This window comes from Macrobrachium rosenbergii, chromosome 49 (genome assembly GCF_040412425.1).
Source record: "Macrobrachium rosenbergii isolate ZJJX-2024 chromosome 49, ASM4041242v1, whole genome shotgun sequence".
Lineage (NCBI taxonomy): Eukaryota > Metazoa > Arthropoda > Malacostraca > Decapoda > Palaemonidae > Macrobrachium > Macrobrachium rosenbergii.
In genome coordinates, this window is record NC_089789.1 from 2,161,069 (window position 1) to 2,184,762 (window position 23,694).

The following is a 23,694-nucleotide window of genomic DNA, read 5'->3' on the forward strand; positions in this document are numbered from 1 at the left end:
TGTGTGTGTGTGTGTGTGTGTGTGTGTGATTAAACACTTAAAAGATGTTTGTTATCTGAACTTTTCCATAAATAGAGAAATTTGAATATGAAATCGTTTTTTCCATCTTTGATGTTATTTTTTTTTTTCTTGTGTAGACTGTTTCAAGACAGTCAACAGAATATGGAAAAAAAAATATTCGGGTGATAAGATGAAAAAAACCTAAATATCGTGGTTAGGATTGAAATTGGTCTGGCGTCGCCAAACACCAATCTATTACAATTCTTAATGAGGTAAAGGGAGCAGTTTAGTAACTGAAATTAATCTTGACTGTTGCACACAAATCCCGATGAATATTGTGTTAAACCAGTCGTTAATATTAACTTTTAAAATGAAGAAATGTGGCTTTGGTATGCACTTCTCTGACCTCGTGTCTCGGGCCAAGCGCTGGTATATTACAAGCTGCAGTTGTCATTATAGGACAATACAGCCTTTGGTAGTCGTCATGGATGGTCAGAGTTCCTCACTGGGAGTCATTCAGGACAGGTAAGGAAAATTATTCATAATGCATTAAGATACTTCACAATGGAGAAACAGAACAGGGGACCCATTACTGATGTTGCAAATGCAACTCTTCGTACAGCTGAGGCAACAAAAGTCTGTAAAGCTACAGCTGAACGAATATGTAAAGAAGCATGAGAGTCGCAAGAATTATTTGGTGATCCAGTTTTCGAGATAACGAAGAGGAAAAGATCAAAACCTGTGACTGGTTTGGAAGACTTTGACAAATGTTTGCTTCGTCGGATAATTCTCAAATTTTATGAGAGGAAAGAAATTCCAACCATTAGCAAAGCGTTGTTTGAAATGAGGAAAAAAACAGGATTCAAAGATGGTAGAGACTCTTTAAGAAAAACTGAGAGAGATCGGTTTCCGGTACGCAAAACTCGATGGCAGGAAATTTTTATGACGTAGTGGTTGCAAACAAGATTCCTAGAAAAAATGCAAAAAGTCAGAGAGAATGGATGAAATGTAATTTATCTGGATGAGACTTGGGTTAATTAAAATTACACTGTAGGAAAATGCTCTCTCTCTCCCCTTCCAACCAATCTAATTTTAGAATCATCTCAACCTCTTTTTAATAACTTCTTTATTTTGCGTCTCTTTCTCTTTGTTCTGAAATGCTTTTTCATGAACAACAGTGCTTTATATTTTGACTAATACAACTCTTAGTTATTATGTCTCTATGTTTTAGAACGTATTTGCAACAATAGCGTATTTACACTTCGTAGACGATTCAGGTCAAATTAGATAAATTTAAACTATCTACTGTACAGGTAAAGACGTACAGAGAATTAATAAGTTTTAAAAATGTGTGAGCACTAACTATGAACGAGAGAGAGAGAGAACCAACATGAATGGTAAAGAATCGCCTGGTTCAAGGGTTGTCCTTACTTAAGAGAGTGAAATTATTTATCAATTATTACGGAGAGAGAGAGAGAGAGAGAGAGAGAGAGAGAGAGAGAGAGAGAGAGAGAGAGAGAGAGAGAGAGAGAGAGAGATATTGTCCTTACTTGAAATGTCAAGTTATATTATTTATGAATTATTATGGAGAGAGTGAGTTAGCTTATTACATTACCCTTAAAAAAAGAAATAAATGGTTGACTTAAGAATATAGTGTGTGACTCTCTCCCCATTCCACCAATCTATTTTTAGAAGTTTTCTCAACCTTGTTTTACAAACTTCTTTATTCTGTCATTTTCTCTTTGTTCTGAAATGCTCTATGTCTCTATGTTCTAGAACTGCATTTGCAGTTTTAAACAGTACAGGTAAAATTAGATCAATTCAAAATTATCTACTGTACAGTTAAAGACATACAGAGAAACAGTACTGTAATACGTAGGTTGGCTAACTTTTTGAAGAGAGAGAGAGAGAGATAACAGTTGTCCTTACTTAAGAGAGTGAAATTTTTTATGAATTGTTACAGAGAGAGAGAGAGAGAGAGAGAAATTTGACCAATGATTAGCAACACTCCCATTCTTGTCATGTTAAATGACATGTCTGACAGCTTTGCCTTCCACCTTCTTACAAAAGATGAGGGAAGAATTTGTTTGTTCAAGATTATACGAATTTTGTATTACAGTTTTTTTTTATTATTATTATTATTATTATTATTATTATTATTATTATTATTATTTGAAAATTAGTACTTATTATTACATAAAAGTTTATTTATCATACAAATAAACATACCTGTATACATGTACCATAAAAATTCATCTCACTAAGAAGAGAGAGAGAGAAATTATTACTTTTAATAATATTTAATGTTATTTAATTTACACATAAAAGCTTGAAAACTTATAAATTATTTTAAAAATTAAACAAACACTTTTGCAGGGTTTCTCAGTGTTCGCAAATGTTCGCGTGTCTGTGAACAACTCGTGTATGACCATTAGTTAGGTTCCAATGAAAAGTTTATGTCTGTGAATTCGTGCAACTCGAATAGCGCAAGTTCGAGGTATTACTGTATTGTAGCAACTGTCAACCCACATGTTCCCAGCACAAGGATCTCATGAAATTTATTTCCTCTACAAGAATCGCAGACCATATGCAGATACAGTACAGTGGACCCCACTTATTCGTGGTTCAGCATTCAAGAATTCAGTTGTCCGCGGATTTTTCTGTAGAACGTATTTTTCAATAAATCATGGATTTTTTCAAAGAGCAATAACCACTAATTACTGTATTTTCAGGTTATTTCGTGACTAAATACATTTATTTTTATAAAAGACTATTCACTAATTCTCAAATAATATTAACGTAAAGACAGCAAAATATCAATCAAATGTATTTTTTCTCAATGCATATTTAAATATTTCTTAACTCCGAGACAGAGAAAGAGAGACTTATGTAAGCCTGTGGAAAGAAACGGGTTCTCAAGCTTTGCGCTGGTAATACTGTAAACCGGTTTTCTCCCCTCCTTATAGTGAACCCTCCCGGTGGCTACAGCTCCCTAAGCCAGTTTTCTCACCTCGTTGTAGCACCTACAGCTACACTGCTCACAAATGATACTGAAATGATATTAAAGTGATATTGAAATATTAAAGTGATACTGAAATGATATTCAAATACTGAAGTGATATTGAAATATTAAAATATTAAAGTGTTTTAGGATGATAGTTTAAAGTATATTTGGTGTTTGAACTATTACAACAGGCAGTTATAAGCCTTTTTAGAGGGAAGTTCCAATATATCACAGATTTTCGGCATTCACTGGTGGTTGTGGAACGTAAGTCCCGCAAACATGGGGGTCAACATACCACAAATGGTGACAAACCTACGCAAGCACAGCCAAAAAAACAATGGCAAGTGTATTGGTGAGACAAGGGCATTATGCCCTAGGCCTGCCTGCATTATTCTTTTAATTTCTCAGTCAGTAAAAAGCCACAAGCACATACGCAGAAGGAGGACCCCATATATGAAAGGTGGAGTGTTTGTATTCCCTTATAAACAATTACTTTTTAAGCATTAATCCAAAACTACGCTGTACAATGTGTTTGGAACCTTTAACATATGAGAGACAATAACCACGCATACTTCATGTGCAAAAAAACACAAGTATACAATTTTTTTTTTTTTTTTTTTTTGCCAGACTTGACAGCGCATTCGGCGGTAAGTTGAGGTGCTAGTGTAAAGTTGAGGTGCTAGTGTAATGTTTTTTTTTACGCTGACAAGCCTTGTGATGTCCACAACCAGCTCCCAATCATTCTCAAAACACACAACCTCAGCTTCTTCTTGTTTGGGTATTGGCTCCCAAGCCTTGTTCACGAGGTCATCATAACTTACTTTCATTTTCATTCTCCGACATTTTTAAAAATATCTAGCACTGCTGCACTACAAGGTTATAGTTCTACTCTTGATCCCTTGCTAGTATGAAGACCTCCTAATTTCCTGTCCTCACTAACTCTAGAACGTTTCCTAAATCTACATCCTGGCTCAATTATTTTCTTGAAACAAAGTCCTTCCCACCTAAATCGCTACTCAAGAAAATGTAAATTGATGGGGTTGTGTTACACACACAATTTTTCTGCAACAAAATCTGATTTTGAATACAAACCCATCGGTTTACATAATAAAAATTGCCCATCCTCTCCATCCAACATTTGCAGTAAGTGTGGCCAAGCCAGGAAATGAGTCAACTGCCACTACTACCACCAGAGGCACTAACCAAAAGGATACCTACCAGATGAAGAGTTCTTTTCAATTTTTTTTTTTTTTGGAATGTGTCTGAGAAGCTGCTGAGAGAGCAGGAGGGAGCATAATAAGTAAACATGTATGTTTGAATTAATGAGAGATTTTGTTTTTAGAACAATCTCCTATTTTTTAAATACTTCAGGGAAAAATTGTAATTTTTACCTTATGTAGTCTCCTGTTGGTTCTACTCTCCTTCCATAATTAACAGGGCAGATGCAAGTGGAACAGTCTAGCTGTCGTTCAAAAGCCGATGAGCTCACCCACATCCAGTTTCCAGCAGACACAGACCAATCCGCATCTATCAAATATTTCAAGAAAACCTTTGGGAAGAAAGAAACATTAAAACGACATGAGACACAAGAGAAAAGTAATTCTGTCTGTAATGAAAAGAATATAATTGGTAAATATTAAAGAAATGTTTAGAAATTTCATAAGTTAGGAAGACAAATCTTGGTGCTCTGTTTACTTATGAATTACCTTTGGGTACCATTAATAGGAATATCTAATTTACATGTGATTTTGTCAGTTTCAGCTTCAGCAGCTTCACACACCATTCACTTGTCCGTGGAGGCAATTTCACTAATTTCTGGATTTTCTTTGGGCTGTAACTCTAAAATTATCGCTAACTCACTTTCTGTTGTAGAGCAACACTGTGCATTCACTAATTACTGTATTTTTCATTAAAATATATGAATACCAAGAGAGAGAGAGAGAGAGAGAGAGAGAGAGAGAGAGAGAGAGAGAGAATGACGGCACAAGAATTTTTTAATAAATTTATGGGAGATGGTGAGGAATAACCATGTTTGTATGATAAATAAATGATTTACCTAATAATACGTACTAATTTCCAAATAATAATAATAATAATAATAATAATAATAACAATAATAATAACAATAATAACTACAATAATAATAAAGGGGCGCCGTGACAGAGTGGTTTAGCTCATCGATGGACTAGTTAAGCAACATTGGGGCTGGTCAGTCGTTGGATGGGTGACCACTCTCCTGGGCGTTGATTCCTTGGGAAAGGATCTTTACCATAATTTCCTCAGTCTACTCAGCTGTAAATGAGTACCTATTCCCGATGGGGTAGGGTCCAGCTATGGGTTAAATAGCAAAACTCAACAAAGATGGAAAGAGATGAAAGAATAAACGACAACGATGTAAATGGAACCTCTGGTAACAGAGGAGCTTCGTCCGGCAGCCAGGTATACAACCCAATCGACGGGGGACTTGGAGGTCGTCATCCAACAACTGACCACCTTAACGACAATAACCAGCAACCAGAGACTGGAGCTACAGAGGCAAACCAGAAGAGGAAATGGACGAGAGAAGAAAATAAGGAAATATGGAGATGCTGCATCAGAAGCAACCAGACAGAAAGAGGATACAGAAGAAGAATGGTCAACATCTGGAATGTGAGAAATAACACCTCTCAAACAGAACAGAGGCTAGTGGGCCAAGTAAGGAACATAAAGAAAAAGAACTGGCTCTCCACAACAGAAAGAGGGGAACTGGAAAGAGAAACAACACCCAGCAACAAAGGACAAGAAGACAAATTAAGAGACGATGACACAGAAAACGACAGGAATGATGGGCTACCAAACAACAACACACGAGGAAACAGCGAGGATGTAACAGAGAGATCTGAATGTTCTTTCTGTATCTGGAGAAAGAACAAAGATCCCCTCCATGAAAGCCTATAACAGAGAAACTAAGGGAAAAAAACAAGTGAAGTTAATGAAATAATGAGACTAATACACACCACCAGTATCACAGAAACAAATAATCTGGCATATGCAGGAGCAAGACTCACCAACAGACTCATAAGAACTTATGGGATGCAAACACCAACATGACCATCACAACCAACCCAACAGAAACCAAAACAGCAACCGCCTTGGAAAAGATTTGACTCGAGTAAACTGAAAGAGATGGCAGGAAAGAGGCTAAGAAACAAGAAAACAAGAGAGGAACTGAATGAGAAATACAAAGTATAGGAGAAGGGACTATACAACACAACAGAAGACATAAAACAGAGGCTTAAAGCCAAAGCACATAAGATCCAATGGTACATGAACAGGAATAAAGGAAACCAACAGAACAAACTCTTTGGAACCAACCAGAAAAGGGATTTTGACAGAGGAAAAATCTATTTCTGAGAAGGTCCCGTGTCAGCGGTGAAATTCCATTCCAGCACGAATTTCTAGGTATAACAATGCTAGATATACCAGAGAAAAGAGCTTTCAGGAAAGCTAAACAGGTTACTACCCCCAGTCTGGCGTCTTCAGGAAGACGTCGGTATAAAGAAGGTGAGTGAAATACCACTACCACGGAAAACAGAAAGATCTCTCCTTATCAAAACCCCGGAAAAGAGCGGTGAGAGTTACAGCTCCTACACTCAACACCCGCCAGGATAGGCGACTGGAAGCGCCACCCACCTCATTCCATTTTCTAGCACGTGACAAATTCGTTTCTTTTGTGTGCTCGTCCTCTTATTTGGATTATTTTCTACATCTAATGGCATCAACACCTTTTCCATCAGAACCATCTTCTTGTGGGGTTTTTGTTCTGTTTTATTGGCTGTTTTGGTCTGTATTTTCATAAATATTGAGGTCTTATTATGAAATAACAGCGTCCCCGCCAGCCATGTCGAGGCTGGCAGACTCCTTCTGTTCAGAAAGAGAGGAACTGGAAAGAGTTGTCTCTCGTCGTTATAGATAGATTTTAACCCCTTGGTTCCCTTCCTGGTGGTTCCTTCAAACAGTGGCTCCCCTCCCTTTTGGTTTGGCTCTCCACAAATTATATTTCATCGGCCTCTCGGCCTTTATTAGGTGATGCCCTGTCAAGAAAATAACAACCCTCCAAACAGATATCCCCAGGTTGGGTTCCTTTTTTTATTTTGGTCTCAAGTAAGCTATTATTTTATGCTTGAAGATGGTGCTCTCCTTTTATTTTTAGTATATTTATTTATTTTAATTGTTTTAAGTTTTGTTGTTTCACCTCAGAACAGAGGCTGGCAGCCAATCTGCCAAGTAAGGAACATAAAAAAAGGAGCTACGCTCCTATTAAACATATTTTGATTTTAATTGTTATGTGAATGGTATTTTGTGGAGAAACAACACCCCATCCTTGCCAGAGGCTGCAGAGATCAGGTTGAGGTTTTGGTTGCTGTTTCTCCGGTGTCGTTTTAGGAACTGCAAAAGAGAAGTAACACCCTCAAACAGTTCTCTTCCTCCATTTGGGGGAGGCTGGTTCTTTGGATGTGAACTGGAAAGGAAATAAGTCGCCTCAAACAGAACCTTCTCGATCCCGGTTGGCTCATAAAGAAAATTTCTCTCCCTGTTGCTTCCTCCCTTTGGAACTGGAAAAGAGAAACAACTTCCTCTTTCAAACAGAACAGAGGTTAGCAGACCAAGTAAGGAATATAAGGAAAAAGAGCTGGCTCTCGCAACAGAAAGATAGGAACTGGAAAGAGTAACACCCCTCAAACAGAACAGAGGCTACAGACCTTCCAAGTTCATGGGAAAAAGGACAACAGAAAGATAGGAACTGGAAAGAGATGTTTCACCCTGTCAAACAGTTCCCTTCCAGGCTGGCAGCCAAGTAAGGAACATTCTCTCCCCTCTCACCCCAGCCTTGGAACTGGAAAGAGAAACAACACCCCTCAAACAGCGTTTTCTCCGGTTCAGGGACTCTTCCTATAAAAAAAGATTCTGCTCTCTCCCAACGTCCTAGAACTCCAGCTGTGGTCAAACAGGTTGGTGGCAGTTTGAAATAAAGAAAAACTGGCCTCCACAACAGAAAGATAGGAACTATCCCATACCCCTCAAACAGAACAGAGGCTGGCAGACCAAGTAGGAACAGGGTAAATGTAATTGAGCTGGCTCTCCACAACAGAAAGAGAGGAACTGGAAAGCACTTTAACACCCGTCTTGTTTCTCAGAACAGAGGTAAGCAGACCAAGTTTTTACATCATAAAGAAAAAGAGCTGGCTCCCTCAGGTAGGAACTGGAAAGAGAATTAACCATCACTTGTTATTATTATTATTATTGTTCCACAACAGAAAGATTATTATTTTTATTTTTGTTTTTAATTTTCATTAATTCCACAACAGAAAGATAAACTGTTAACATCTCAAACAGAACAGAGGTTCGCAGACCTTTATTTATTTTATCTCCACAACAGAAAGAGAGGAACTGGAAAGAGAAAGGGGGCTCAAACAGAACAGTATTTTTCTGGCAGCCCTTAGAAGTTAGTTCCTGGTTTCTCGTTCCTTCAACAGAAAGGAGGAACTCAAGAGGGTAACACCCCTCAAACAGAACCTTACCTTCCACTCTGTGAATTTAAGAGCTTATTGGCCCAGTTTATCTGGTTCTTCTCCACAACAGAAAGATAGAAGAACTGGAAAAAGAGAAACAACACACCCTCAAACAGAACAGAGGCTGGCAGACCAAGTAAGAATATAAAGAAAAGAGCTGGCTCTCACACAACAGAAAGATAGGAACTGGAAGAGAAATAACACCCTCAAACAGAACAGAGGCTTCAACAAGTGGAATATAAAAGAAAAGAGCTGGCTCTCACAACAGAAAGATAGGAACTGGAAAGAGAAACAACACCCCTCAAACAGAACAGAGGCTGGCCGGACCAAGTACGCTGGAAAATATAAAACTTGAAAAGAGGCTGGTTGTTTGGCTCCAGAAAGATAGGAACTGGAAGTTTGCTTAACTCTCCCTCAAACAGAACAGAGGCTGGCAGACCAAGTAAGGAACATAAAGAAAAATGCTCTCTCATAACAGTATATTGTTTAAAGGAACTGGAAAGAGGCAACACCCTCAAACAGAAATTGCTGCAGACCAAGTAAGGAATATAAAGAAAAGAAGTCTGGCTCTCCACCCTCCAGAAAGATAGGAACTGGAAAGAGAAATAACACCCCTCAAACAGAACAGAGGCTGGCAGACCAAGTAAGGAATATAAAGAAAAAGAGCTGGCTCTCCACAACAGAAAGAGAGGAACTGGAAAGAGAAATAACACCCCTCAAACAGAACAGAGGCTGGCAGACCAAATCCATAAAGAAAAGAACTGGCTCTCCACAACAGAAAGATAGGAACTGGAAAGAGAAATAACACCCCTCAAACACAGAGGCTGGCAGACCTGTATGCTCGAGTCATAACAGGAAAAGAAACTGACCTCTCTCAACCTGGAACCAATGAAGAGGAACTGGACCAGGTGGTAAGTCAAACAGAACAGAGAGGATGTTGGGAATATAAAGAAAAAGAACTGCTTCATCAGTATCTTCATTTGCAGGTTTTGTAGAAGTCTTCCTCAAAACAGAACAGAGGCTCAGATCCCAAGTTGAAGTTGAAGACTTCATGGAATAAAGAAAAAGAGCTGGCTCTCCAACAGAAAGATAGGAACTGGAAAGAGAAATAACACTTCTCAAACAGAACAGAGGCTGGCAGACCAAGTAAAGGAATATAACAGAAAAAGCAACTCTAGTTCCTCCGGCAACAGAAAGAGAGGAACTGGAAAGAAAACCAACCCCTCAAACAGAACAGAGGCTGGCAGACCAAGTAAGGAACATGAAAAAGAACTTTACAAACAGAACGGAGGAACTGGAAAGAAGAAACAAATCAAACAGATACAGTTTGCCAGTTATGAAAGAACATAAAGAAAAGGCTGGCTCTCCACAACAGAAAGAGAGGAACTGGAAAGAGAAATAACACCCCTCAAACAGAACAGAGGCTGGCAGACCAAGTTCGAACATCGGTAAAAGAGCTGGCTCTCCACAACATCCAAGAGGAACTGGGAGAAATAACAGTTGAGGGTCAAACAGAACAGAGGCTGGCAGACCAAAGTGGAGTATAAAGAAAGGAGGATCTCTGCCCTCCTTATCCAGGCTTCGTGAGGAACTCACAGAAGAAGCTGAAAGAGAAATAACACCCTCAAACAGAACAGAGGCTGGCAGACCAAGTAAGGAACATAGGGAAAAGAGCTGGCTCTCCACAACAGAGAAAGAGAGAACTGGAAAGAGAAACAACACCCCTCAAACAGAACAGAGGCTTTCAGGGCAATTTAAGGATGAAAAGCCCTGGGAAAGAAGAACTTCCCACCCTTGCTTGGATATAAAAAGTTGCTCTGGCTAACACCCCTCAAACAGAACAGAGGCTTACAGACAATTAAGGGAAATAAAGAAAACTTCCCTGGTATTCCCAGGAAGTAATGAGGAACTGGTGAGAAATAAGAAAAAACACCCCTCAAACAGTCCACTTTCAGACCAAGTAAGGAATATGGACCCCTCTGGCTCTCCATAACAGAAAGAGTGAACTGGAAAGAGAAACAACACCCCTCAAACAGAACAGAGGCTGAGCAGACCAAGTAAGGTTATAAAGAAAAAGAGCTGGCTCTCCACAACAGAAAGAGAGGAACTGGAAAGAGAAACAACACCTTTTTCAAACAGAACAGAGGCTGGCAGACCAAGTAAGGAATATAAAGAAAAAGAGCTGGCTCTCATAACAGAAAGAGAGGAACTGAAAGAGAAAAGTTCAACTTTGCCCTCAAACAGAACAGAGGCTGGCAGACCAAGTAAGCTCGAACATAAAGAAAAAGAGCTGGCTCTCTTAACAGAAAGAGAGGAACTGAAAGAGAAACAACAGGCTCAAACAGAACAGAGGCTGGCAGACCAGGCTGGGAACATAAAGAAAAAGAGGAACAAGCTCCCCAACAATCGATATAGGAACTGGAAGAGAAAAACAACCCCTCAAACAGAACAGAGGCCATCAGACCAAGTAAGAATATAAAGAAAAAGAGCTGGCTCTCCACAACAGAAAGAGAGGAACTGGAAAGAGAAACAACACCCTCAAACAGAACAGAGGTTGGCAGACCAGTAAGGAATATAAAGAAAAAGAGCTGGCTCTCCACAACAGAAAGAGAGGAACTGGAAAGGGAAACAACACCCCTCAAACAGAACAGAGGGAGGAAGAGGCAAAGTCCCCAACAGAAAGATAGGAAGAAAGGCAAACAGAACTCACCCAAAGAACTGGCTCTCCATACAGAAAGAGAGGAACTGGAATAAACCAACACCCCTCCCACAAACAGAACAGAGGCTGGCAGACCTGTATTGAATATAAAGGACCAATGGACTCTTCATAACTTGGGAACTGGAAAGACAACATTGTGTCAAAGGGACAGAGGTGGAGCAAGTAAGGAAATAAAAGAAAAAGAACCTCTCCTCAGAAAAGAGGAACAGGTTTCAAACAGCCACCTACAGATCAATCCTACAGGATTAATAAAAGAATTGCTCTCAACAAACGAGGAACTGGAAAAGAAACAACACCTCAAACAGAACAAGGCAGGTTATTCAACTGTATAAAGAAAAAAACTCAACAGAAAGAGAGGAACTGGAAAGAGAAACAACACCCTCAAGCAGAACAAAGAGTGATCCTGGATCTGCTCTCCACAACAGAAAGAGAGGAACTAACACCCCTCAAACAGAACAAGCTGGCAGACCAAGTAAGGAATATCAGAAAAAGAACTGGCTCTCCACAACAGAAAGAGAGGAACTGGAAAGAGAAACAACACCCCTTTCAGAACAGAACAGAGGCTGGCAGACCAAGTAAGGAATATAAAGAAAAAGAGCTGGCTCTCCACAACAGGGAATCAGAGGAACTGGAAAGAGAAATAACACCCCCTCAAACAGAACAGAGGCTGGCAGACCAAGTAAGGACATAATAAAGAAAAGCAGCTGGCTCTCCCAACAGAAAGAATAGGAACTGGAAAGAGAAACAACACCCCTCAAACAGAACAGAGGCTGGCAGACCAACTGTTAAGTGTCATAAAGAAAAGTCATCTGGCTCCTCCAGTAACAGAAAGAGAGGAACTGAACAGAGAATAACCCCCTCAAACAGAACAGAGAGTCCAGACCAAGTGGCTGGGTATAAAGAAAAAGATCTGGCTCTCCCACACAGAAAGTTAGGAACTCTAACACCCCTCCAAACAGAACAGAGAGGCTGGCAGACCAAGAGAACATAAAAAAAGACATCCATGATCCCAAAAAAGAGAACTGGTCTCTCAAACAGATTTGCCTCAGACAGAGAACTGCTCTTGAAAGCCAAATTAAAAGACCATCAAACAGAACAGAGGCTGGCAGACCAAGTAAGAATATAAAAGAAAAGGTCTGGCTCTCCACAACAGAAAGAGAGGAACTGGAAAGAGAAATAACACCCTCAAACAGAACAAGGCAAGCAGACCTTGGAATATAAAGAAAAAGACTGGCTCTCCAAAACAGAAAGAGAGGAACTCAAAATCACCCCTCAAACAGAACAGAGGCTTAGACCAAGTAGGAACATAAAGAAAAAGAGCTGGCTCTCCAAACAGAAAGAGAGGAACTGGCTCTCAAACAAAACAGAAAGGAACAAGGAACTGGTCCACAATGAAAAGAGGAACTGGAAAATAACACCCCTCAAACAGAACAGAGGCTGGCAGACCAAGTAAGGAATATCTGAAAAAGATCTGGCTCTCCCAACAGAAAGAGAGGAACTGGAAGAGAAATTCAAATCAGGCTGGCAGACCAAGTAAGGAACATAAAGAAAAGAACTTCATTGCATCAACAGAAAGAGAGGAACTGGAAAGAGAAAACAACCCTCAAACAGAACAGAGGCTGGTAAGACCAAGTAATGGAATATAAAGCTATCTTCTCTCCACAACAGAAAAACAAGGAACTGGCTGGAGAAATAACACCCCACCAAACAGAACAGAGGCTGGCAGTGGTGGAACAATTCTCAAACCCTGTCCAGGACTAAGGAGACCGTTGGAAACGGAACTGGTCCCTGGACAGAATCTTTCAAATGGAACTGGAAAGAGAAATAACACCCTCAAACAGAACAGAGGCTGGCAGACCAAGTAAGGAATATAAAGAAAAGAGCTGGCTCTCCACCAACAGACCCTCAGGAACTGGAAAGAGAAATAACACCCCTCAAACAGACAGAGGCTGGCAGACCAATTGAACATAAAGATTTATCTGGTTCTCCACAACAGAAATTTAGGAACTGGAAAGTATTAACAACACCAGGACAAACAGAACCAGCCCTAGTAGACCAAGTGGAATATAAAAAAAAGAACTGGTTCTCCATAACTTCAGGAACTGGGAGAAATAACACCCCTCAAACAGAACAAGGCCCATTCTGACCAAGTAAGACATATAAAAAAAAAGACTGGCTCTCCACAACAGAAATTCAGGAACTGGAAAGAGAAATAACACTTTCAAACAGAACAGAGGCTGGCAGACCAAAAAGGAACATAAAAACACAACCCTGTCAACACTCTGTTTTTAGAATCAGATAAAAGGATTCTGGAGAAATAACACCCCTCAAACAGAACAGAGGCTCAGCATAAAAAAATTACTGCCTCCCACAACAGAAAAAGGAACTGAAAGAGAAAATCATCAAACAGAACAGAGGCTAGGAGCAGACCAAGTAAGGAATGTTTGAGAAAAAGGCCTGGCTCCACAAACAGAACAGACAGTCAAGAGGAACTGAAGAAAGTATTCAAACAGAACAAAAATCAGACCAAGTAAACAGAACATAAAGAAAAAGAACTGGCTCATCCCCAGAAGCAGAGGAACTGGAAAGAGAAATAACACCCCTCAAACAGAACAGTGGTTGGCAATGACCAAGTAAGGAACATAAAGAAAAGAGCTCATTGCTCTCCACAACAGAAAGAGAGGAACTGGAAGAGAAATAACACCCTTCAAACAGAACAGAGGCTGGCAGACTCAACTAAGAACATAAAGTGAATATAAAGAAAAAGAACTGGCTCTCCACAACAGAAAGAGGAACTAGATTGGAAAGAGAAATAACACCCCCTCAAACAGAACCAGGCAGCAGACCAAGTGGAATATCCTTGAAAAAGAACTGGCTCTCACAACAGAAAGAGTTTAGGAACTGGAAAAAAATAACACCTTTTCAAACAGAACAGAGCTAGCAGACTGGTCAGACTGGCTCTTTTATCAGGGAATGAAAAGAAAAAACCCTCAAACAGAACTGGCTTTCTCTGAATAGCTATAAAGAAAAAGAGCTGGCAACAAGGAACTGGAAAGAGAAATAACACAGGCTCAAACAGAACAGAGGCTGGCAGAGTTCATGATACATAAAGAAAAAGAACTTGCTCTCCACAACAGAAAGAGAGGAACTTTCATACACCCCTCAAACAGAACAGAGGTTATCTAGACCATATAAGGAATATAAAGAAAATCACCTCTCACAACAGAAGTGAACTGGAAAGAACGCCACCTCAAACAGAACAGAGGCTGGCAGACCAAGTAAGGAAATAAAGAAGAAAAACAATGGCTCTCCATAACAGAAAGTGTAGGAACTCTCCCCAAACAGAACAAATAATCAGGAACATAACTTATCCAGAAAAGGAACTGGAAAGACCCCTCAAACAGAACAGAGGCCTGCAGACCATAAGGAACTTCTCTGGCTTATTCTCCAGAAAGTTAGGAATGGAAACTGCCTGACCCCTCAAATTGATGTATCTTGTATCTACAGATGGAGGAAAGTGTAATCTGACATCCATAATTGTTTTTCTCTAACAGAAAGAGGGTACTGGAACTGTTTTCCATTTGGCCCAAAGAGAGGAACTATGTGTATATATTAATTTTCATTAGTCTTCTCCACAACAGAAAGAGAGGAACTGTTTAGCCTAAGCAGACCAAGTAAGGAATATAAAGAAAAAGAACTGGCTCTCCACAACAGAAAGAGGAACTTGTGAAACAACACCCTTGAACCTGCTGGCAGATTTCATGTATAAAGAAAAAGACCTTGGCTCTCCACAAAGTAATTTTAAGAACTGGAAAGAGTTTTTCCCCGTCAAACAGAACAGAGGACCTGGCAGACCAAGTGTTTTATAGTAAAAGAGTTTTTGAAGGAACTTAGATTTAACATCAAACAGAATTTTAGTATTCTTGAACAAGTAAGAACATGAAAAGAATTACTTGATTAAAATTAGAGAACCAACTGGTTAAAAATCTTGCATTTTCAACTAAGAGGGAAGACACCACCAAGAAATTCAACTGATGAACTGGAAGAGAACCAAGTCAAACAAACACTGGGAAAACATCTGGAGCAATCTGGTCTCACACAACAAACATGCAACATGGCTTCAGGAAGTCAAGGCAGAAGAAATGGGGAGAATAAAACAGAAAAGATTCACAGAGATCACAGAACAGAGGCACAGTCAGACCAACTAAAGAAAATGCCCAACTGGAACTGAAAAGCCCAAACAGAACAGATGAAGTCCATGGATACTGGCTCAAAAATTTCAAGGCCCTATATCCACTCAAACAGAACAGCTAACAACTCCAGCATTGTATCACAAACCACCACAACAGAAACCCAAATGGATGACCAAACAGGAGAACATCATTAGTACAGAAAGACAAGAACAAAGAAAACTAGCAAATAACTAACAGGCCTATCACCAACCTACCAATAGTGTGGAACTTAAAGAAACAGGTATCATCAGTGAAAGGCTATACAACCAAGTAAGGAACATAAAGAAAAGACTGGGTTCACAACAGAAAGAGAGGTCAACTAAAGAAAATCACCCTCAAACAGAAAAGGCTGGTCGAAAATAAGGAAAAACCATAAGAAAAAGAGCTGGCTTTTAACAACAGCATTGAAAACAATGTAAACTGCATTTTTATTGAGTTTTTCATAAAAAACCTCAAATTATGATTATTCTGCCGTTTTGGAGCCATATTTCTTCCGTCGGAACAGAACAGAGGCTGGCAGACCAAGTCGGAACATAAAGAAAATGCTCGCTAAACAGAAAGAAACTAATTTAACACCCCTGATAAACATATTTGCAGACCAAGTAAGGAACATTGTAAGCTGGCTCTCCACAACAGAAATGAGGAACTGGAAAGGAAACAACCCCTCAAACAGAACAGGGACTGCCTGACCAAGAGGATAAAAACACCATCCCCACCAACAGAAAGGCTGCAGATGGAAATAACAGGGCAAACAAAAGACCAGCTCTAATAGACAAAATGGTAATGAAGAATAGTAAGAGAAGGAGAACCAACCAGGCATGGCATGGACTGACTACAAGAAATAAACAGAGGAAAAAGGTACTCCACACAGAAAGAGGCTAATAGAATGCCTCAAAATATATGGGGAATATAGGAAAACACCATCAGCTTCCACAACAGAAAGAAGTATAAGTTGCAGACCACTGAAATTAACAGCTCTCAAACAGGGAACTGGAAAGGATTAGACTTATTTTATGTGGAATATAAAAGAACCAACTGGCTCCACTTAGCAAGGGACCTACAAGCTTATTGTGGAAGAGGCGAGACCACATTATAAAGAGAAATGAATTTCTATGGAACCAGAAATAAATTCCTCTAACTATTCATCAGCTGAATATAAAGGAGACTCGAACTCAGGCCTAAAGAGTGATAGGCCACAACTCTACCGACTTGTCCAACAAAGAGCTATCAGCTTCCTTAAAAATACAGGTTAACATCAGGAGATGGATCTTTCAAGGCAACTCACTGTCCCACTAAGAAGTAGTAGCCATGATTCCCATGACAAAAAGTATTGTAGAAGATGGATGAACAGGGTACCAACTCAAGAAAGGTAGCAACAGAATTAACCACCTGATGTTAATGGATGACATCAAGCTGTATGGTGAAAAGAGCATCAAAGAAATAGATACACTAATCCAGACTGTAAGGATTGTATCTGGGGACATCAGGATGGAGCTTGGAATAGAAAAATGCTCCTTGGTCAACATACAAAAAGGCAAAGTGACAAGGACTGAAGGGACAAAGCTACCAGACGGGAATAGCACAAAACTTATAGATGAGACAGGATACAAATACCTGGGAATAACGGAAGGAGAGGATATAAAACACCAAGAGATGAAGGACACGATCAGGAAAAAATATATGCAGAGACTTAAGGCGATACTCAAGTCAAAACTCAATCCCAGAAACATGACAAAAGCCATAAACACATAGGCAGTACCAGTAATCAGATACAGCACAGGAGTAGTCGAGTGGACGAAGGTTGAACTCCGCAGCATAGACCAGAAAACTAGGAAACACATGACAATACACAAAGCACTACATCCAAGAGCAAATACAGACAGACTATACATAACACGAAAGGAAGGGGGGTAGAGGGCTACTAAGCATAACTATAGGACTGCGTTAGCATCAAGGGCAGAGCACTGGGGCAATATCTGAAAACCAGTGAAGATGAGTGGCTAAGGAGTGCACGAGAAGAAGGACTGATAAAAGTAGACGAAGACCCAGAAATATACAGAGACAGGAGAATGCAAAACAGAAGAGAGGAGGAATGGCACAGCAAACCAATGCACAGTATATGAACAGGGACAGTACATGAGACAGACTAAAAAGAATCAACCAACTATGAAACATGGCAATGGCTACAGAGAGAACTCAAGAAGGAAACAAATGGGGAATACTAAGTGGCACAAGATCAGGCCCTAAGAACCAGATATCCAAAGAACAACAGATGGAAACAACATCTCACCCATATGCAGGAAGTGCAATATGAAAGACGAGACTATAAACCATATAGCAAGCGAATGTCCAACACTTGCACAGAACCAGTACAAAAAGAGGCATGATTCACTAGCAAAAGCCCACCAATGGAGCCAGCGCAAGAAACACCAGCTAGCTTGCAGTAATAAGTGGTGCGAACACCAACCTGAGGGAGTGATAGAAAACAATCAGGCAAAGATCCTCTGGTACTATGGTATCAGAACAGATGGGGTGATACGTGCCAATAGACCAGACATGATATTCCTTGACAAAATCAAGAAGAAAGTATCACTCACTGGTGTCGCAATACCATGGGACACCAGTGTATATGAGAAAGAATGAGAAAATTGGTAAGTATCAGGACCTGAAAATCGAAATAAGAAGGATATGGAACATGCCAGTGGAGATTGTACCCATAATCATAGGAACACTAGGCATAATCCCAAGATCCCTGAAAAGGAAGCTGGAAAAACTAGATGCTGAAGTAGCTCCAGGACTCATGCAGAAAAATGCTACTAGAAACAATGCACATAGTGAGAAAAGTGATGGACTCCTAAGGAGGCAGGGTGCAACTGGAACACCACACTATAAAAACCACCTAGTTGAATAGGATGACTGTGATAGAACAAAAATAAAATAAACAAATAAATAAAAAACAAATAATAATAATAATAATAATAATAATAATAATAATAATAATAATAATAATAATAATAATAATAATAATAATAATATACTGTAATAAAAAAATTTATAGTAAATTATGTGAAATTCTAAAAAAAAAAAATACATATTCCCAATCTCTTCCAAAGCTCTGAAATGAGGGGGGGAGGATGGACCTGTTATATATGTCAAATATCTGACCTGACCGTCACAGTCAGATATTTGACATATATGACAGGTTCAATCTCCCCCCTCACTTCAGAGCTTTAGAAAAGATTGGGAATATGTATTTGTTTGTTTAAAATTTCACATAATTTACTATGGAAATACATAATTTTTTTTAATTACAGTATATTATTATTATTATTGCAGTCGACCCTCGTTAAACCAGACCCCGTTATTACAGATATTGGACAAGACCGTCACTGAAGAGGGTCAGCCGATTTAAAATAAGTAATGTTTGACCATGATTTAAGATAGTTACTGTTCCTCTACTTGTCACGTACCGTTTTTCTTTTTATTTACCAAAGGTAAATAAAAAACTTCTCATTTATATTTTTATTTTTTATATATACCTGTATACTGTTCTGTATTTATACTGTACTAAACTGAAATGCTTTTAACTTGTACCCAATTCAACTTGCGCACAGTACGTACCATCATTAAGAAACGCTATTGCCTGGAAGGGTTGGAAGTATTTTATTCTAACCTATCAATGAGCATTAACAGTTTCACCTATCTGCTGCCTGACTAGTAGTTACAGTACAACATTTTGTATGTTCTTTAGGAAAGAAAAGACATGACAAAGGTACACTTTACGAAGACAATACTTGTGTTTACGTGGCAAATGACAAGTGAGAGAGAAAACTGCCAGTTCCCTCTATGCAGCGTAATTCTATCCTCGACAGATTAAAGAGAAGAATTTTGTTTTAAAGGTATGTAAACACAGCATAGTAAATATCTTGTGGAGCAAAAAAAAAAAATATTTTGTTGGTGAAGAACCTCTGAACCAACAATTTTGCACTCAAAGTAATAAGAAGACAGAATTCATTCTACTCTTCATGCAATAGGTAAAATACATACACTATTAAAAACTACAGATTGTACACAAAACACACGCACTGACGTCATCGTCAGCTTCTCTGAGCAGAACTTTCTTTCTCAGACAGAATACTGCTAAAGCCTGCTTGGTTGGCTGGTTGCCATGGAGATCTGCTAGCCAATGACAGCCCCATACTTCTGTTCTATTTATAGACATATGTCATGACGGCACTAAGTATCAACGTTGCATGATTGTGATTATTTGACTGCTGATGGCAAAAATTACTCAATAATTTGCTTTATGCAATTACTTCTTCAAGAAAACAAGAATTCAACATTAATTTTACCTTTAATTTAGTGGTATGAAAAATCCCACAACAGTCTGTTGTGGTGATGTGTCATCACTTGCGAATCCTATTCCCGGACCGCCTCAGACTTACGACTACAAACTGATGACGACTTTAGTAAGAATAAAAAAGGGATTTTGACAAAGGAAAAATCTATTTCTGAGTCCAGCCCCGTGTCAGCCGGTGAAATTCCATTGTAGCACGAATTTCTAGGTATAAAATGCTAGATATACCAGAAAAAAGAGCTTTCAAAAGCTGGGGTTACTACCCCAGATCGGCGTCTTCTCCAAGGAAGATGTCGGTATAATGAAGGGTGAGTGAAGGATCACTTTTTGGAGTCTTACTGAAAGATCTCTCCTGTTAAAACCCCAGAAGAGAGCGGTGAGCGTTACAGCCCCCACACACAAACGCCCGCCAGCTTAGGCGACACCAGCGCCACCTACCTCATTCCATTTTCTAGCACGTGATCGCTACCATTCCTTTTTTTGTGTGCTCGTGCCCTTTTGGATATATTTTCATCTTTAATCATGTCATCGAGCAGCTTTACCATCTCCAAGTTAAGTACCATCTTATTGTGGGGTTTTGTTCAATATATTGGCTGTAATGGTCTCGTCTTTTCACAATTATGAGAACTTATTATGAAACGGCGTCCCTCCGCCAGCCATGTCGACCGAGGCGACCCCATCAGTTCTTTTCTGTTGGGGTTGTCTCCTTGTCGTTATATGTTATTTATTGCCCCATGGTTCTCCTCCTGGCGGGTTTCCTGCGGTGGCCCCTCCCCTTTTTCGAGTATTACATATTGTTGGCCTGTCGGCCTAATTTAGGTGATGCCCGTCCAGGTCCCCCAGGCTGGGTTCCTTGTTATTACTTAGTCTACATTAGGCTATTTGTATTATTTTCTTGGCGATGGTGCTCTATTTGTTTTTATTCATTGTTTACCTCCCCCAGGTAGCGGCAGCCTCAGATCTAACCACTTCACCGAGGTAGGCTACGCACCTGTTGAGCACATTTTTATTTATTCCATGTTTGTGTGTGATGGTTTATTTAGTGGGGTCTAGGCTAGTTTTGCTTCCTTCCTCTTGCCCTTGGCGCGGAGGATCTATCAGGTTGAGGAGTTTTGGTTGCTGTTTCCTCCGGGTCGTTTTTGGAGGGCAGAGTGAGCCCTTAGTTCTCTTCCTTCCTTTGGGGAATAGAGTTCTTTGGGAGTGTCTCTCTAGGCTAGTCGCCTTCTTGCCCCCTCTTCTCGGCCCCGGTTGGTTCTCGGCACAAAATTTCTCTCCTGTTTGCCTTCCTCCTCCCTTCCGCACTCCTCCGTTATCCTAGCCTACACTGGGTTAGGTCTTTTATTAGGCTTCGCCTAGTCAGGAGTCGGGCATTGAGGCTCGGTCGCATCCCTCCCCTAGTAGTAGGCCACCCTCCTAAGTTTCATAATGCTTGGAGTGGTGTGTGTGTGCAGTTGAGCGGGTGAATCATTTCCCCTGTCTCCTGTTTTCATTCTCGTAGCCTACCACTCTCCCCACTCCACCACCCTCCCCCCTCCCCTCCCCAGCCTTGCTCTGATGACGACTTTAGTAAGAATAAAAACAACCCTCTCCAAGATCGATATGATGAAATGTATTTTCTGGTCTTATCGTTAAAATTCACAAGCTGAATTATAATTATATTGATCATGTATATATTTGCATTTTATGGAATGTTTTTGTTGAAAAAATGTGTTAGTGAATTTACGGTCTTAATTGTCCTACTATTTTATTCACATTCATTTAACAGTATATCAATATAAATAAAGATAAGCTATAATGAATAAACAACTAAAATGAAAACATGAAAAAGGGAAAAAATGTTTCTGCTGCAATAGTGATGTTTGATTATGCTCCTGACCCCACAGTTCTGAAATCCGAGAAATTCCAAACACCGAAACATTCTGCGTACCTGTAATCTACATTTCATGATCTTACTTTTCATTTTAGGGACTCCACTTCTTTTTGCTTAACAATTGTGCGTTCATGTCTCGGCCTAGGCATCTACATATGCAGCTGAATTCTATCATTTTGACCATGTTTTATTCTTCATTTTTCATCTTTTACCATGAGCTTTAATTCAAAAGTTTCTACATTGGTTTATTATTAATATTCTTTATAAAAATAATGAAATACAGTATATTTATACTGTAGCTATTTATAGGTATATATATATAGATATCGTCAGTTAAACGGGACTATCAGCTAAGAAGGACACACTGGTGCCCCTAATTAGTCCATCTTAACGAGGGTTGACTGTATTATTATGTTGCCCATTTGGTGGTTAAATAAAGTACGTAACCACGAAAATACTAACATGACATAATTACCAAACCTAGCATTCTGTTTGGAGGTATGTACGTGTCCCATCGATCTAAACTACCCACATATTTTAGATATATTCTATACAGTAGTACTAACCTAAAATACATACCTGCACAGTAAATGTCATTTCAAAATCATCTTACAACACAGGAAAATATATGTATAAACTTAATATTGCAACATGACCTTGAAATGATATTAGGGTGTTCTGGGATGATAGGCTGTTGTACATTTTTGTTTGAACTGTCAACTTTGGCGATGAACTGTTAAAATAGGCAATTATAAGCGTTTTAGGGGTATATATAGCCTACTCAAGAGTACCAGTAGTAGGACAGTACTGTACTGTATGTAATGTTCTTTTGGGTGTTTAGGGATGATGATTTTGGGTGTATTTTTGTTTGAAACGATATCAAATTGTTGTAGTACGATGATTTATGGTATACTTTTGTTTGAACTATCCAATTAAGCAGTGAAATGTTAAAATAGGCAGTTATAAGCTTTTTAGTTTAATGGGTACAAAGTATTTGGCAGCTATAAGCCAGTTACATGCATTTTTAGAGGGGATTTTTGCATTTCGCAGTAGGTTCCTGAACCTATTCCTGCCTAAAAAGGGGAGCACTGTATACTAATGCAAATGCAGCAAAATATCAGTAACATGAATTATTTCTTTTTAAATGTTCTACCCAAGCCAAGCAATCCGCAAAGCTTTAGCGAAAGAAAATGCATCTTGGGATGCTGTATACCCAAGGCACAATGCTACCCAACGCACTATTGGCTGTTTGTTTGCAAAGCAGCCAATCTAGGAGCGCCATTCATTTTCCTTGGCACTCGTTGGCTGTACCCTTGGAGCTGATTGGCTTTACCCCCGAAGACTCTGTCTCACAGAGATGGGCTGCGGGAGCCCGCATCTCTGCCAGTTCACTGTGTAGACCCATGCTGTTCGACCATGTCACTTAATATCTGTACTTTGAGTATCTTTGTGTGTTGTTTTTAATCTTTGTGTATATCTTTTAATCGTGCCCTAAGATGCCTCCTAAACGCCCTGCTCCTACTAAGGCTTCTGGCAAACTGTCCAAGCGCCAGAAGGGCATAATGCTTGAGGAGAAGGTAAAACTTCTCGTTAAGTTAAAGTACGCAACAGTTATGCGGCAGCAGCCCGCCATTTTGGCATGAACGAAAGTACTGTACACTACATCAAGGAGAAAAAGGTGATACGAAAGGCCATGAGTGCTAGCTTCTTTGGTAATGCAAAAAGAGTTTATACAGTGCGTGATAAAACAATTGTTAAGATGGAATCTGCACTGGCATACTGGATAAAGGACTGCTGGAAGAGAAACATCCCCCTCGACGGCAACATCATCCGCGAGAAGGCACGACAACTGTACCAGCAGTTTTCAACTGTTAGGGAAGGTGGTGATGTAGAGGAAGGCAATGACACAGGGGAAGCAAACTTCTTAGGCTTCGACAAACCTGTGGAGGGAGAAGAAGAA

General features: G+C 39.6%; 1 protein-coding gene across 4 annotated transcripts in view; it reads right to left on the reverse strand.

The window, feature by feature from the left end:
• The window catches only part of LOC136832024 (cryptochrome-1-like), a 368,545-nt gene that overhangs the window by 130,922 nt on the left and 213,929 nt on the right, over nucleotides 1-23,694 (reverse strand). For 2 of the 4 annotated variants that reach the window (XM_067092515.1, XM_067092514.1), the window contains 2 exons: nucleotides 4,396-4,553; nucleotides 2,978-3,050 (listed from right to left, as the gene is read on the reverse strand). In XM_067092515.1, coding sequence (XP_066948616.1) covers nucleotides 2,993-3,050; nucleotides 4,396-4,553 — 216 coding nt within the window. In that variant the 3' untranslated portion in view covers nucleotides 2,978-2,992. Of the gene's footprint in view, nucleotides 1-2,977; nucleotides 3,051-4,395; nucleotides 4,554-23,694 lie in introns of those variants that run through there. The other 2 variants (XM_067092517.1, XM_067092516.1) reach the window with 1 other exon arrangement.